Source organism: Theropithecus gelada, chromosome 20 (assembly GCF_003255815.1).
Source record: "Theropithecus gelada isolate Dixy chromosome 20, Tgel_1.0, whole genome shotgun sequence".
Lineage (NCBI taxonomy): Eukaryota > Metazoa > Chordata > Mammalia > Primates > Cercopithecidae > Theropithecus > Theropithecus gelada.
Genome location: NC_037688.1, coordinates 71,587,581 through 71,604,925, shown reverse-complemented (window position 1 = coordinate 71,604,925; position 17,345 = coordinate 71,587,581). Strand labels below are relative to the sequence as shown.

The 17,345-nt window shown below is 48.2% G+C and overlaps 1 protein-coding gene across 2 annotated transcripts in view; it reads left to right on the top strand.

Moving 5' to 3' along the window:
- Positions 1-17,345, top strand: part of CLEC16A (C-type lectin domain containing 16A) — a 239,410-nt gene that overhangs the window by 176,919 nt on the left and 45,146 nt on the right. The window contains exons 19-21 of one of the 2 annotated variants that reach the window (XM_025370574.1): positions 64-215; positions 3,490-3,694; positions 5,736-5,903. In XM_025370574.1, the coding sequence (XP_025226359.1) occupies positions 64-215; positions 3,490-3,694; positions 5,736-5,903 (525 nt within the window). Of the gene's footprint in view, positions 1-63; positions 216-3,489; positions 3,695-5,735; positions 6,102-17,345 lie in introns of those variants that run through there. The other variant, XM_025370575.1, reaches the window with a different exon arrangement.

Genomic DNA, 17,345 nt, shown 5'->3' with positions numbered 1-17,345 from the left:
GTGTCTCTATCACCCCTGGCAGCCAGACTATGCCTCATTCTCTTCTCACCTTCCTCCTCCCAGATAACAGCGACTTGATTGCATGTACAGTGATCACCAAGGACGGCGGCATGGTCCAGCGATTCCTGGCTGTAGATATTTACCAGATGAGTTTGGTGGAGCCTGATGTGTCCAGGCTTGGCTGGGGAGTAGTCAAGTTTGCAGGCCTATTGCAGGTAAGATGGCCAGGAGCTCTGGAATCTCTTCTCAGTTGGCTACAAACACACACACACACACACACACACACACATATATACACAATTATCATCTTTATCATTAATTTCTAATGATATTATACAAGGCATATGTCAACAAATTGTCACCCAAAAAAAAAAGCTAAAATATCACATAAATGCTCAGATATAGAGCAAAATCCTTTCTGACCAAAACCCTCAATTCTTACACTTCCCCTCCACAGGAGATAAGCTTTATTATCAGTGTGACGTTTCCAGATCTGTTTTTCTGCCAAATGCATATCTAAATGTAACTACATGTACTATTTTTTTAAATTATATACATATACTTGAGAGTGCATGTGCGTGTTTTTTATGATATCACATTGAATATGTTCTAAACTTTGCTTTTTTCATTCAACACTATGTCTTGGAGAGCCAGCCACGTGAGTACACGCAGACCTCCTGGTATTCTTTTTCACTGCTGTGTGACTATAGCAAGGCATGTTTAACCCATGCCCTGTCGACTATTTCCAGTTTTCTGCCTTTCCAGATGGTACTGCCATGAACGGAATCACTCTCACTCGTTTATGCACTTGGGCAAGATTTCCCTAGGCAGATACCAAGAAGCTGGGGTGTACTGATTTTAAGTGTTAGTAGACACTGCCAAATACCACTCTAAAATGATTGTCGCCACTGGCATGTTTGAGAATTCCCTTCTGCTCAGCGTCACTCCAGCAGAGCTAGGCTCTAACTTGCCAAGTACCAAGCTGGGACTTGGGTTTTGGGGGTTTTTTGTTTGATTCTTTTTTGTTTTTAATGTTTGCCAATGTGGGCCGGGCGTGGTGGCTCGTGTCTGTAATCCCAGCACTTTGGGAGGCCAAGACAGGTGGATCACTTGAGGTCAGGAGTTCGAGACCAGCCTGGCCAACATGGTAAAACCCTGTCTCTACTAAAAATACAAAAATTAGCTGGGCATGGTGGCAGGCACCTGTAATCCCAGCTACCCAGGAGGCTGAGGCATGAGAATCGCTTGAACCCAGGAGGCAGAAGTTGCAGTGAGCTGAAATCACGCCACTGCACTCCAGCCTGGGTGGCACAGTGAGACCCTGTCTAAAAAAAAAAAAAAAGTTTGTCCACGTGATAGATGACTAGTACCAGCTCTTTGAGTGAATAAAGCAAAGAATCAGAAGGGTTGAAAGCAGCCTCCCAGCTCACCCCTCTGCCATACCCTTTGTCCCTGGATGTCCAGCCGACACTTCACGCCTGAGCTTTGCCCTACTTCAAGGCAGTCCATTTCTTTGCCAGCCAGCCCTGGTTTCTGGAAGGGCCTTGCTCAGGTTGCCCCACCTCTGCCTCGCCACAGCCTGACCTGCTGTCTGTGTCCTGCTCTCTGCAAGAACCACCCACATACTTGAAGCTGCTGTTACAGCCTCTTCCCCAACCTTCTCTTCTTCAGCATCTTTCTATTGTAAAAGTGTCTTTTACAAAGTATAATGTAAGAAACAACTTTAGAAGAATCTTTCATTTAAAAAAACACTCCATGGGCCAGGCGCGGTGGCTCACGCCTGTAATCCCAGCACTTTGGGAGGCCGAGGCGGGCGAATCACGAGGTCAGGAGATCGAGACCATCCTGGCCAACACGGTGAAACCCCATCTCTACTAAAAATGCAAAAAATTAGCCGGGCGTGGTGGCGGGCACCTGCAGTCCCAGCTACTCGGGAGGCTGAGGCAGGAGAATGGCGTGAACCCTGGAGGCAGAGCTTGCAGTGAGCCGAGGTTGCTCCACTGCACTCCAGCCTGGGCGACAGAGCAAGACTCCATCTGAAAAAAAAAAAAAAGAACACTCCATGTAAGACATTGTCCATTAACTGACTTATGCTTATCTATCTAGGCTTTACCTAGGCTTATGATTAATTTCCATTAGAATTTAGTGTCAGGCAAGTGTTTTCCTCCCCCGAAGAATTAATATGTGTCTTCCATCAGACAATGAAAGCCACATAAACCTTTTTTTTGGCCGTCTTCCAATGGGTACTATTTGTCAGGTCTTTACTATACCACACTCCCTGTTTTAAATGTAGAATACCTCATCTAATCCTTACTGTCACGTTTTGATGGGGGTGTTAGCTCCAAAGAGCCCATGCCAAATGTAATGCCTGAGAACCACAATTCCGCTGTGAGCCTTTTCCAGTGTTGTCCCCACCTCCTTTAACATTTCTGACTTTTGTGTTCATCCCCTCTCAGGCTTTTCTATCAGATCACCTCAAACCTTCATGGGAGCAGATTCTCTATGCAGAATCCGTTCTGAGGTTTTAGACTGGGTTTGTCTTTTTTAAAATTTGCTACATGTTCGTTTCTTCTCCACCTTCAAAACACAGCTTCCTTCAAATCTCTGCTCAGTGACTTTCCCTATTCCTTTCTTTTTTTCTTTTTTCTTTTTTTTTTTTTTTTTTTTAATTTGAGACAGAGTCTCACTCTGTCGCCCAGGCTGGAGTGCAGTGGTTCGATCTTTGCTCACTGCAGCCTCTGCCTCCCTGGTTCAAACAATTCTTCTGCCTTAGCCTCCTGAGTATCTGGGACTATAGGCACACGCCACCATGCCTGGCTAATTTTTATGTTTTTAGTACAGACTGGGTTTCACCTTGTTGGCCAAGCTGGTCTCGAACTCCGACCTTGTGATCCACCCACCTCAGCCTCCCAAAGTGCTGGAATTACAGGCATGAGCCACCATGCCCAGCCCCTGTCCCTTTCTCAGGATTAACTTTTCCCTTTGGGGACCAGAAGTTTCTCAAAGACATACAAATGGTTGCCAACGATGTCCCCTTCTTAGAAGAAATAAGGAAGAAAGTGATGAGTAGATGAGCAACTATATCTAAGATCATGCCAGATGGTAGTAGTAATTTTGGTTCATTATCTCTGGCTTCTCAGAAGTAAGAGTTTGCCTGTTGTGTTTCCTGTGGCCCCTTGAAGAGGCTTGTATGGGGTACCCTGTTATTCATGAGCTGACCCAAGTCCTCATGGAAAACAGGCACCAGCCACTACCACCAGCATCCGCTCCTTTGGGGTACTCTGTGCCTCCTCCTACACTGTCTTCTCCCAGTGGGCCTGGTCTGCCTTGTGCCCATCCATGACTCTGTTGGACTTGGGAGGCCGTTGATCTTAGATCAAAAGCATTGAATTTGGAGACCTCTTTCTAGATGCCTCATGATGCCACAGCTCCTAGCCACCCTCCTCCCAAACCCAACGAATGCCCTTTCCTTTGCTTCTCACTGTGCAGGACATGCAGGTGACTGGCGTGGAGGATGACAGCCGTGCCCTGAACATCACCATCCACAAGCCTGCTTCCAGCCCCCATTCTAAGCCCTTCCCCATCCTCCAGGCCACCTTCATCTTCTCAGACCACATCCGCTGCATCATCGCCAAGCAGCGCCTGGCCAAAGGCCGCATCCAGGCAAGGCGCATGAAGATGCAGAGAATAGCTGGTGAGTGGCCGAACCCTGGCAAGGCGTCCTCTGAGCACTTGGCGGGGCAGGGCTATCTGTAGTTCTCACATTGACCTTGAGAACCCCCATAGCAAAGAAGAAGATACCTATGATTCAGGAATTGTTTTATGTGGGTACAAAGAAGTCCCATTTCCTGGGTGTTTGGTTTCTGATGAGTTTCTAGGGCTGCATGGAAGAGAAGAGGAGCCCTCCCTAGCAGGCAGGAGGCCAGCAATAAGTAGATACCAGTGTGGGACCACTCTTCTCAGCCCTTCACACTGAAATTCTCAAGCATATGTTAACAAAGTGCTTTGACATTCCTCTACCACCTCCGATCCTTAAAACAACTCTGAAGTTCTGTAGGGCCTGCTCTGCCCATTTTACGGAGAAGGAAACTGAGGCTCAGGGACTTGCCCAAAGTCATGCAGGCAGAACCCACAGGCAGAACTTCCTGCTCTAAAGCTTACCCCTTCCTCCTTCACCTTCCCAGTTCTTATAAGAGGCAGCCCTACTTGGTGAAAGGCTGGAACCCTTGGAAGGAAGTCATTTTACATTTCACGGGGATTGTGGTGAATTTCTGAGGAAGCCCAACACTGCCTAGTGTTAGGAAGGCCAAGATTTCTTAGAAGCAAAGGCACAGAAATGAGAGAGATACGTTCATTGGGCAGGAAGGCAGGGCTTTCTCCTCGGTGTCGGGGGAAGGCATTCTGTCAACTCCTAAAATTTCAAACAGTCTTTCTCAAGATACCCAGTGCCATTCAGTTCAGGCACCAGTGGTCATCCTGGTGGCTGCTGAGAGGATTTTAAGCCCACCTGGGGATGTGGGCATGCTTTCTCAAGGGATAACTTTAAAATAAGCCCTTGGCCAGGCACGGTGGTTCATGTCTGTAATCTCAGCACTTTGGGAGGCCAAGGTGGGTGACTCACTTGTGCCCAGGAATTTGAGACCAGCCTGGGAAACATGGCAAGACCCTGTCTCTACAAAAAAATACAAAAATGAACCAGGCGTGGTGGCACACGCCTGTAGTCCCAGCTATTCGGGAGGCTGAGGCGGGAGGATCACTTGAGCCTGGGAGGTAGAGGTTACAGTGAGCCATGATTACACCACTGCACTCCAGCCTAGGAGACAGAGTGAGAACCTGTCTCAAAAATAAACCCTCAGAGGGCTAGTTTCTGGGCATTACCGATGCGATGATTTACTGTGCTGATTTGCACAGTCCCGCGTCCCACGTCGTCCCCGTCTCATTTCTCACTTAGCTGAAACTTGGCCTACAAAATCATTACTGAAGCATTTTGTAATGTGAAAAGTGACTTAAATCATTCAGCTCTTTCTTTTAAGATTTATTTTCAGGGAGTTGTTTCCCCTACACCCCCCGCCCATGTAAAGCAATTTCTCACAGCTGGCATGAAGGCCAAATACTTCATTTGAAAATTGAGAATTATGCTGTAAAGTGGCTGTTAGAACTAACGCCTTGGGTATTTCTTAAATTGATTTTAAAAAGCCCCTCTAAATGGATATATTGGGAGATTTATTTATGGAAGGGAGGATAGTGGCTGAGACAGATGAACACCCACTCATAGTTACACATGTACATGCACATACATATTTTCACATGCTCCTTCACACGTGCAGATATATGTACACACATATATGTGTGAACTCTCTGGGCAGACTCAGCCCCACTCGCTTGCAGTCTGAAACAGCCTTTGTCAGGGTCCTTTACACATGGAAGCTGAGAATCCAAAGTAGAAATTGACCTAGCATCCATTCCACTCGAGGAGCCCGGGCTCGTACCCCTTTCTCCTTGGTCTCCAGCCTTGGCCTGAAGCCCTCACTTGGCATCTGCTTGTGCCTTGAGCCTCAGTGGGATCTTTGATGTTCCACTGTTCTCTCCAGCTCAAGGCTGCCTGCCGCCCACTTGGCATCTCCTAAGTGACGTGCCTGGCAGGGCCACAGCCACTACAATGTCCCCCCACAAATTCTCACCACCCCCCTCTATCTCACATGCTCAGAGTGAACCATGCTATTGTTTGACCGTAGCCCTCCTGGACCTCCCAATCCAGCCCACCACTGAAGTCCTGGGCTTTGGACTCGGCTCCTCCACCTCCACTCAGCACCTGCCTTTCCGCTTCTACGACCAGGGGCGCCGGGGCAGCAGCGACCCCACAGTGCAGCGCTCCGTGTTTGCGTCAGTGGACAAGGTGCCAGGTGAGCCAGCCCCCTGCCCTGCTCTGCAGCTCGTTTGTCATGGTGGGCGTTCAAGGGCTTTCTCTCTGTGGAGCCTGTGTGAGCTGCCCTTCCTCTCTCAGAAGCCCAGTCGGCTGGCAGCACTGGCTTCTTAGAATTTATCAAAGCGCGGCACGAGATTAAACACAGCCCCCAAAATAAATTTTGACTTTCCCTTTAGTGTTTGGTTTGGTTTTCCAGAGATGTGTTGGGTATGTGGAAGAACTTCTCAGAACTGACTAAGAAGTTTCTTGGAAATTTCTTGGAAACATTTAAATGATTAGTGATGAAGTTGTGGGAGAGTAGTTTCCTTCTCCATGTAAGATGACTAGAAAGAGAGAGTGTGTTTGGTTCCGATTACAACCCCCTGAAGAAGTGAGTCTTCTGAAGGAGTGGACAGCTGACCTGTGGACAGCAGGGCCTTCTTTGTCCACTCCTTCCATATGAGGGCATCTCCTCCCACTTTTGCCAAAGGTCATCTCTAACCCTCCTCCGCCCCTCCTCCCAAAACAGAAAATTGAGTGGAAAGTTCATTGCTGATTTGTCAGAGCGGAAAGGACCACTTCTCCAGGAGACCAAGTTCTCCCCTTCCTGTTCTGACATGTCTGCTTTAAGTAAATCCGTATGCACCCCGATCCCTCGAAAGAGAGCCTTTCTTTTGATTGCAAAACTTTAGAACACTGGCCAAGCTCTCATTCACAACTTAACCCCTCCCCATGTAGGCCTTCAAACGTAAGTTGCAAGTGTTGTGAAATGTTTTCAAAAGCAGTTATTGATTTAAGAACAAAACGCAGCCGTATGAACCTGCTCAAAACCCGAGTCCTGGTTCCCCCACGTGATTTATTTTAGTTTCATTATTTGATTTGATGAATTTGTTATTTATATGTATATACTGTAGGCATATGATTTTTTAAAATCCAGACAGGAGATGATCAAATGAAAAACAAGTCTACTTGGCTTCAGAAGTAACTATTGTTAACAGTTTCTTGCCTGTCTTTCCAGAAATATTTCTTTGTATGTTATGCATATGTTTGTTTTTTACACATGGGGTATACCATATGTCTGATGCTGCACCTTGCTTCTTCTTCCTTAATAGAAAGTGTCACACATTAACACATATAAATCAACCTAGTTCTCCTTAACTGTTATATGGTATTTTGTCATATGGATGGGCAAAAAAATCTTTTTTGCTGTTTCATATTTGGGTCATTTCCAGTGTTTTGGTCTTACAGTATCACAGTGAGCATCCTTAGGGTATCTTTGTGTAATTGTACAAATCTTGCATGTCTGTGTGATAAATTCCTAGCAGTGAATTTGCCAAAGGGGCAGGTTTTTAATCTTTGTATACATAGTCCCAACATGAAGTCTAGAAGACAGTACACCAATTCACTCTGCCACCCACAGCTTGTGATTGGTTTCTTTCTTAAAACCAGTCTTAGGGCTGGGCGTGGTGGCTCATGCCAGTAATCCCAGCATCTTGGGAGGCTAAGACAGGCGAATTGCTTGAGCCCAGGAGTTTGAGACCAGCCTGGGCAACATAGTGAGACCTCATCTCTAGTATAAATAAAAAATTAGCTGGGCATGGTGGTGCGCACCTGTGGTCTCAACTACACTCAGGAGGCTGAGGTGGGAGGGTCAGTTGCGCCCAGGAGGTTGACGCTGCAGTGAGCTGTGATTGTGCCACTGCACTCCAACCTGAGCAACAGAGTGAGACCCTGTCTCAAAAAGAAAAGAAAAAAACAATCTTAGGCTGAGAGACTGATTGTGGCACCGCCTCTATTTTCGGTGATGAAATGTGAGATGCTTCTGCCTATTTCAGCGCCTGGAGGATTCTTTGCTTAAAAATTCTGCGGGTTGCTTCGTGTTCTGTAGCCGTGATTGCTAAGTAAATATGAAGTGTGACTGAGTCTAAGTTAACTGAGAACAAATTGACCTGGTAAGAAATGACTTCTTTAGGGTCACTGAGGTGTCTTTCAGTTTCGGAACTTACTGGTTAAGGAGAAAAACCCAGGCCTTATTTCCGCTCCGATCCCTTTTGGAATGAGGTAGAATGTAAGTAAATAAATAGAGCCAAGTAGCACATTCTTCGGCATCTACATGATCATTTCTCTGTTTGCAGAATTCTTTAGGATAACTTATTGCTTACCTCTTCTACCCTGCCTGGCCTTCCAGTGGAGGGGTGAGAACATCAAATGCTGGGAATGTGGCCTGGCTCCAGAACCTGGGCCTGCCTGGCAGGGAAGTTGGCACAGCTGGGATGCCCCATGTCCTGTTGCTGGTCCCAGGGTCAGCAAGTGTGCGGCTGTGCCAACTGGGACAACAGCAAGTCAGAGGTGGCTGCTGAAGGCAGCCTCCACCCCTTGGCTGTCTCCCCTGACTGCACCTGGTAGTGCTACTCAGCTATGAGGAGTGAGATGGGGACATTCTTATTTATCCCCCCACCCCTGCAAAGAGGGAGGCCTCACTGCCCTTCCACCTTGGCTTGGCACAAGAGCTGTGTCCCAAAGAGCAAGTTGAAATCCCTGAGCCTTGGCATGGTGGGAGCATAGGCTGCCCATCCCCTTCTCAGTAGTCAGGGTTCCCCCACAACAGCAGCCACTCAGCATCTTGGAATCATTCTTAAATCTTTTCACCCCACTTCCACACCCACCAGCCTGCTTGGCCTCCGGAAAATAATGAGATCTGAGATCTCTTCTCCCAGATCTCCCAAGATTGCAACAGAGGGCTTCTCAGGATCCCCAGCTTCCATTCAGCCAGTGGGATCCTTCTAGTACTTCAATCAGATTACATCATACCCTGCCTCCAGCTTTTTGGTAGTTTCCTGTTGCACTTAGAACAAAATCCACATCTCTCCTTCTGATCTTGGGTGATGGCTGTGAGATCCAGCCCCAACTGGCCTCTCAGATGAAGTTCCCCCGATTCCAAGCTCACTTTAGCCCCGACCCCAGCCTTGCCAGTCCCTGCTGCTCCTCTAAGCCAGCATTTCTCAGAGTTTTAGCCTCAGCACTCCCGTGTTTGTTTATGTGCTTAAAAAGTATTACAGAACTTAAAGAGATTTCATTTAGATAGATTATATTTATAGATATTTATGACATTAGAAATTAAAACTAAGAAATGCTTTTAATATATATTTATTGAATAAATCCATTGCATATATGCATAACTAACATAGTTTTCTATGAACAATAAACATACAAAATAATTTATCGTGCCCATTTCTGCAAGTCTCTTTACTGCCTGGCTTAATGGAAGACATCTGGATTCTCCTCTTTGCTTCTGTTTTCGGTCTGTTGTGATAGCATGCATTCTGTGGCCTCTGGAAAACTCCTCAGTACACCCCTGGGAAAATGAACATAGAAGAAGAATGTCTTACTATTTTTATGAAAACAAGGATTTCCAGACCACACTTGGAGACCCACTCCGGTAAATCACTGCGGCCTTCCCTGCCTCAGGGCCTTGCACTGGATGTCTGTCCCGGGATGTTGGTAGCTGCCTCCCGCTAACGGCTCAAGTTTAGTCCGTGTGCCACCTCTTCAGAGGCCTTTTCGGATCAGCTCCTGGTTAGGGTTGCCCCTCCCTCCCTCCTCTGCATTGGCCTGGTTCCTTTTTTTGTTTGTTTGTTTGAGACGGAGTCTTGCTCTGTCGCCCAGGCTGGAGTGCAGTGGCACAGTCTCAGCTCACTGCAAGCTCCGTCTCCCGGGTTCACGCCATTCTCCTGCCTCAGCCTCCCGAGTAGCTGGAACTACAGGCGCCCGCCACCACGCCCGGCTAATTTTTTCTATTTTTAGTAGAGATGGGGTTTCACCGTGTTAGCCAGGATGGTCTCAATCTCCTGACCTCATGATCCACTCGCCTCGGCCTCCCAAAGTGCTGGGATTACAGGCATGAGCCACTGCGCCCGGCCTGGCCTCGTTCAGTTTATCCACAGCACTGTGGTTCCTTACCTGGCTGATGCCTTTGTGTGCCTGGTCATAGTCTTTCTCCCCTGCAAAGAGGGTTGCCTGTGTGGGAACCTTGTGTGCTATTCACCCTGTATCTCGGTGCCTAGCTCTGTGCCCCTACTCAGTACTGTTGAGTGAAGAATGAGCCTGCATTTGTTCTCTGCTCAGCCTTGGAACAGAGCCCATCAAAGGCCTTCTCCCTTCTCTGAACACGGGAAGACAAGGAAAGTCCCTCTAGGGCCCTAGATACTTGGTGGTTTAGTCCATGGCACTTTGACAAGGGAACACAAAGGAACTGAGAACCCAGAAGACCTTAAGCAGCATCCCTCGGCTAAATTTCTGTCACCAAGTGAGCAAGATGTTTGTCCAAGGACCGTGTACCCAGGTGACAGATTTAGGTTGGTTGCATATCAACTGAATTTCACCACCCTCCTCCTACTCAGAGTTTTACAGAAGCCAAAGAGTAGTGCCAGAGTGGGAGCTGGGCAATGGAGGGTGATTTGGTCATCAGAAACCTGGCCCGGGTTGGCCTCTGATGCTGTGACATCTCACCGCTGCCATCAAGGGCCCGTGGGTGCTGGGGCATGACCACTTCCCACCCTCCACAATGGTGCCCCTCCCCATAGGCCACACAGTGCATGGAGTCCTTGCTTCTGCCTGGGGAATAATTCACAAGGAGGAAAACAACTCTGGCTGCATGCCTTGGGGTAGCTGCCAGACAAGGGTGTTTTATTAGGACACATCTTCCGATTTTATCTGCGGACCCAGGTAATTGTCATAGAGCAGTTTGTCTCCCCTTTAGAAGCTATAAACGATTATATTTGATGAAAATATGCCTTTCATTTCCTTGGAGGAGATATTAAAGTAGTGTATAAATCAGGGCTAATAGGTGACTAGCCACTTTGGTGTATTTTTCTTCTTCCATTTGGCTTAGAAAAAAAAAATCACAAGTTCTATTTATTGGCTGGTTTTATGTTGATGGCTGTCACCCTCACAGAATGTTCAGCTTCACAAGGGACTGTGCGTGAGCCTGGCCAAGGAGGGGGGTCAGTGGCGGCCAGTATGTGGGGTTGGTGGGCAGGCATGGCCAGGTCTAGACTCTAGCCTGAGCTCTCTGTGGCTTTGAGGTGCCACGTTGCTGTGGTTAGTTCCTCGTGGACCCTGCCCATGGCAACAGCTGCTTCTAGAGATAGATAGAATCTGCCATGATGGGCAGGGTGTCCAAAACTCGCCTACAAGACCACCCTTTCCATAAACTCTAAGTGGACCAGCAGAACCCAGAGCAGAAGCTGTTCCCCAGAAATGACCCAGGGGTGCCGGGGGCTACAGCCTCCCAGAACAGCCTTGCTCCTCACTCTGGGCTCCTACTGGCCCAGTGGCTGCTTCAGGAGGCCGCAGGGCACCAGAGCTGCTTACGGGTGTTCCCCTGGTGGGTTGGCAGGTGTGGGAAGGGCTGGCAGAGCACACAGCTCAGAGGAGCAGCCAGGCAGGTTGACATCTCCTGGCCCTTGCAGATGAGGGCTTAGTGACATGACAAAAAAGTGATGGGTTCCCACCTGGTTTACTATCAGCTGCTCCCCACCAGCCTGTTAACTCCGGGACAGGGACTGCTCTGCCTCTTCCGCTGCTCTCTCTCCTCCTTCAAACCCACCAGCCCCTCCTGTCACCAGCCCCTCTCTGTAGCCCATGGTCCCATACAGTCTGGCCCCTGCCCCCTTCTGGGATCAGCTCCCAGCCCTCTCTCCCCTCGGCTCTCTGCAGGTGACACAATCCAGCCCTTTAGCCACACTGACTGGCTGGTTGTGCCTCACCAGGGCCAAGCGCGTCCCGTTTCGGGGCCTCTGTTTTCACGCTTCCCTCCGCGTGGAGCCCACTGCATGGCTGGTTCCTTCTCAGCACTCAGGGGTCTGCTCCGATACCTCAAAAAGGGGCCTTCCCTGAGTGCCCGGGTCACCCTAGTTCTCTGCATGGCAGCTTGTTTTTAGTTGAGGTGAAATTTGCTTAACACAACATAACCAACCATTTGAAAGTGAACAATTCAGTGGCATTTAGTACCTTCAAAGTATTGTGCCATCATCCCCTCCTCCAGTTCCAAAACATTTCCATCCCCCCAATAGAAAACCCCATAGCCATATAAGCAGTCATCCCCCATGCCCCCTTCTCCCCAGCCCCTGGCATCCACTAATCTGCTTTCTGTCTCTATAGATTTACCTTGTCTGGATGTTTCATATAAATCATACAATCTGTGGCCTTTCATGCCTGGCTTCTTTGTGTTTGCATCATGTTTTCAAGGTGCATCTGTCCTTCTTTTAGCTGAATAATATGCATTATATGGATAGACGTTGTTTTGCTTCCCCATTCATCCATCAATGCACATTTTGGGCTGTGTCTGCCTTTTGGCTATTGTGAATGGGCTGCTGTGAACATTCGTGCACAAGCTTTTGTTTGAACACCTGTTTTCCATTATTTCCGGTATATACCTAGGAGTAGAAAGTAGGTCATGTGACAATCTAACTTTCTGAGGAATTGCCCGACGGTTTTCCCATGGTCTTCATAGCCCTTAGCTTTAGCTGAAATTGCCTCTTGTGTTCCTTGTTCTCTGACACTGTCCTGCACTAGAATGGAAGGCACTTGGCCAGGGGGTGGGTACAGGGTTGTGGGGGACCTTGTTTGTCTTGTCCTTGACAGTACTGATTGATGCCTATGAAGTAGTTGATCAATGAATACTGATGTGTGGGTGGATGGATGAATTGGTGGATGGGAGGCTGGGGGACAGAGGATGGGGCGGAGGAATTGTTCAGTCTTTTCCCAGCAGACTATAAACCCCTAAGGCCAGGGCATTTCTGTCTTACTCAGGTCTGGTACCCGGTGCCAGTTGGTGGTGGTTTGAGTGTGAGCTGGCAAGTTGGATTTCATCCCTTAAGGGCTAAGCTGGACTTTATTCACTTCCTGTCCCAGCTTCCTACTGGGTTTGGGGCTCCAACTGTCTTGTGGTAGACATTTAACTCCCCTGTATCACCTGAGGTCAGGAGTTTGAGACCAGCCTGGCCAACATGGCAAACCCTTGTCTCTACTAAAAGTACAAAAATTAGCCCGGTGTGGTGGCAGGCACCTGTAGTCCCAGCTACTCAGGAGGCTGAGGCAGGAGGACCACTCGAACCCAGGAGGTGGAGGTTGCAGTGAGCTGAGATCTTGCCATTGCAGTCTAGCCTGGGTGACAGAGTGAGACTCTGTCTCAAAAAAAAAAAAAAAAAAAAAAAGAATTTAACTCTCCTGAGTATCTGGGCCATGCCTTGCTTTTCACAGTGTTATCTTTATCAAAGGCACCTAAACCGGCAGGGTCAGTCACGTGACCCAGAGTACTTAATAGTTCCATGGAAAAGCCTTGCTGGTTCTAGACCCAGCCCTTGGCAGCTGAGTAACTTAGGAAGAATGCAGAGATGACACTGTGCTACGAGCCAACTGAGCTGACCGCAAAGCCTCTGACCGCCATCTGAAAAGGAAAAAAGAAAATCGATGTTTCATTCATAGACTTCAGTTCAGACTTCTCCTCTGAGGATAACGTCCCAGGTGCTAATGTCATCTCATGTTGGCATTTCCTAGGAACTGATTTTGTAGGCCTGTTATTTTTCTAGTTTCTGATTATAAAACTGGAGTCAGTCCTCTCCTTGCAGCTCCCTAAGGCAAAAAATACCCTTTTTGGAGTCACACAGGAAGAAGGGCCTGGGGCTTCCTCCAGCTTCTCCAGCTCAGTCTTAACCCTTTCCCACCCTTCAGCTCACAGCTTAGAGACTCGGGCCAGCAGGTTCGTGAGGCAGGTCCATGAGTTACAGAAACTTGATTCCTACCCTGAGGCCTTTTTTAAAGAAAAATTTATTGAGCTGCTAAGCACTTTATGCATTATTCTTATTCGAGCTTCCCAACAAGCCCTCAAAAGGAAGGTGTTACCATTTTCCTTTTCTACAGGTCAGAAAGTGGCCTACCCAAAGTCACAGCAGATACCCTCCCTCTAGTGTCAGACCCTGAGTCCCACCATCATGCTGAACCAACTTTTCATTCATAGCTGATGTGAATTTCCCTTTGCTGATTGTTTTTTTTTAATGCTTAACAGCAGCCACCTAAGGCCTCACTGGTACCAGGCAAAACTACATTGTCACCTCCAACTCTAAGCATGTTTTAGACAGAAAAATTCATATCTATTATTTCTGGAAGTGTGAGCTATAATTTGGAAGAATTAACCATGTCAGGCACTTTATATGCATGAATTCTATCCTCCCGACCACCCTGGAAGCTGGTATCACTTGCTCTGCCTCACAGACAGGAAACTGAGGCTCAGAGCAAGACTGCAGAGCTCACATGAGACAGGCTGAGATCTGTACCTCCCCTTCCTGCCTCTAAGTCCCATTTGCTTCAAGGCTGGCATGGCTGCAGGTTGAATATTCCTTATCCAAGAAGCTTGGGACCATGAGTGTTTTGAATTTTGGATTTTGGGGGATTTTGGAATATTTGCATTACACTTACTGGTTCAGCTTCACTAATCTAAAAATCTGAAATCTGAAATGCTCCGATGGGCATTTCCTTTCAGTGTCATGTCGATGCTCAAAAAGTTTTGGATTTTGGATTTTCAGATTTGGATTGCTCAACGTGCAATGACTGAACTACTTCACATGGCAGCTCTACCTGTCTCAGAATGTCGGAGATCAGTAGGATAGGCCCTCCTTAGAGACCTAAGGATGCCCCTGGTCTAAACAGAATGTTCCCCACTCCCCTCTTCATCATCCACCCTGGCATTGGCCCACATCCTCATGCCCCAAGACCCACTTCCAGTGTGTCAAGGACAAACCTGCAAAGCAGCAATCCAGAAAAATACCCTGTCCTGAGACCACCACTTCCAAACCAGGCTAGTGGTGCAGGGCTCATTCCTGCACAGGTTTGTCCCTGGTGTGCATGAACAAAAAGCGGAAAGATTACTTCAAAATCCTGCCTGAACAAAAGCAGAAGGATAGGAGCCCCTTTCAAAGCTTTCTGGCAATTGCCTCTAAGAGATCAGCCTTCAAGTGGTGAGGCAGGGGTGTGGGGAACAGATCCTACTCAAAAATCAGCCCTGAGCTGAGTCCAAGGGGTCGCCTGTTTGCCAAGCCTGTTTTCAGGGCTCCACAGCAGCTGTGAAGAGAGAGAGCCTCAGGGAATCTGGAGCTGGGCTCACACAGCCAGAGAAGGAACCTCATTCTCGGATCCGGGCCTGCACGGTTTCCCCACTCACAACATGCCCCCCAAAGACACTTTCCCAATAGACACAGTAGCACTTGCTGTGGGGAACCCTCTGTTGCTAAATATGGATGCAGTAGGCAGGGTCAGCCATCTTACCCAGACACTTTTCTGGGAGGTGGAGGGAGGGGAAGAAGAGAGTTCCAAAGAACTGAGTATTGCCTCACTCTTCGGGGTTATTACCTAGCTCAGGCTGCCAAAGCAACTGTATGCCCAGGAGCCTTCTGGTCATAAGAGTGTGTCAAATGGCAGGGAACATTCCCTGGTTGCTAATAGAGAAGCCCATGCAGGAGGTGTGGGGAGAGAACAGACCCCATTTGCAATCTGCCATTTGACCTGGGCTATGCCTTAGAATGTTCTATAGGCTCGGGTGGGCCCACAGCAGGGCAGGCAGCCTTGCCAGCAGCACAGCACAGGCCAGTGTCAGCGCCAGAGCAAGTGGCTTGGCCGCACACCCTGTGTGCTCCCCAGCACGGGCCTGGCTCCCCACGTAGGATAGAGCTCTCCAGCCTCATCTTCCAGCCTCCTAGTCAAGCACATTTAGTGCATAACAGTCAGAAAAGACTGGAAAACACCAAGAAAAGATCGAAGTTACCAAATCTTGCCACCCCAGGGTGTCCATGATCAATTCCAGCATCCTTTTTTTCGTTGTTTTTCCTGTTCATTCACAGTGGGGTTTCTTTTCCCAGCAGTAGAGTAGTTGCCCAGGTGAGAAGCAACAGAGTGAAGGCACCCAGCACAAGCCAGAGTGTGTGGGCCCAAGTCCCAGCCTTCCACCTCCACGTGAAACTTGTTAGGTGGCCTTGACCCATTTAGTTCACCTCGTTGGATCTCGGTTTACTCATATAAGAAACAGGGGTGATGCTCAACAGTGTGAGTGGACTTAACAACTGAACTGTACTCTTACTAATGGCTCAGGTGGTAGAATTTGTTATGTGTACCACAACTGAAAAACAAAAAATGGGATAAAGATGTCCCTTCATTAGGCTCTTGTGACATAAAATGAGTTCATTCACCTAAGTGCCCGGAACAATGCCTAACCCATATAAAACGTGCAGCAAAGGTTGGCCGCTCTTAGCATTTTTGTTGTTGTTGTTGTTGTTAGTTAAGGGCTGAGCCTTGGGACCCCAGAAAATAGGTTCCTTTTCTGTACATTAATCAGCACAAACAAAATTACCAATGCAGTAGCCCTTCTGCTGTCAATAACAAAGGCACACTGCAGTGACACAGAGTTGCTCTTTCACAGAGACTTTCCCTAGGTGTTGATGAAACACCTGGGCGTAATAGAGCAGGCAGAATTTTCCTCCTCACACACAAGAGGTCCTGTAATCTGCCTGAGGCCCCACAGCTCTCAGAGGCTGAGCCGGGGCCAGAGAAGAGCACAAATTCATCCCCCGAGGCCTCCAGCCCAGCACACATCCTGTCCCCTGGGGTGCTGAGTGTCATCATTGGCACTGTGCCCACCTGAGCCAGGCAGTCCCCATGGAGCCTCCCAACAGCTCTGGGAAGCTAGTGTCATTCCTCAGTGCCCAGTGTCACCCAGCTCACAAGTGGCCAGCCAGGGCTCCCTGCTTTCCACTCCATGAACCTTCATGCCCTCTGTTCTGAAGCGTATTCAGAGGCGGAACACCTGGAAATCAGGTGTGCTTTGGGAACCCCACATACTCTTACCGTATTCTACTCCGTCGTGTGACCCAGGAGCACAGAAGTCATCAGAGAGCATGACTTGCATCTGTGTCTCAAGTCTGTCTCTAAAGGAAAAGTCCATAAAATCACCCAAGAAACATCCTAAGCCTTTTCTGATGGTATTTATTTTTTGCTTCTGAATCATTTGTTTTATCAACTGCAAGTTCTCATTAACAGACAAGTGATAGCAGATGCCAAGGTGTGAAGGCCCCTTTATGGCGGAAAACCGAGAAACAAAAAATTCCTAGCCCTTAATTCTGTATGTAAGTTGATAAAAGTCCACCTTGATTTGATGTTTGCCTTAAAATCTCTCTGACTAGTTCAAAGACAACCCCCTGGAACAAGGTTTGGGAACCACTTTCCCACTTCCGGAGAATTAGAGTGCCTTTGGGATCCAAGAAAATGAAATGCCAGCTGGGCGCGGTAGCTCATACCTTTAATCCCAGCACTTTGGGAGACCAAGGCAGGTGGATCACCTGAGGTCAGGAATTCGAGACTAGCCTGGGTGACAGAGTTAGACTCCGTCTTA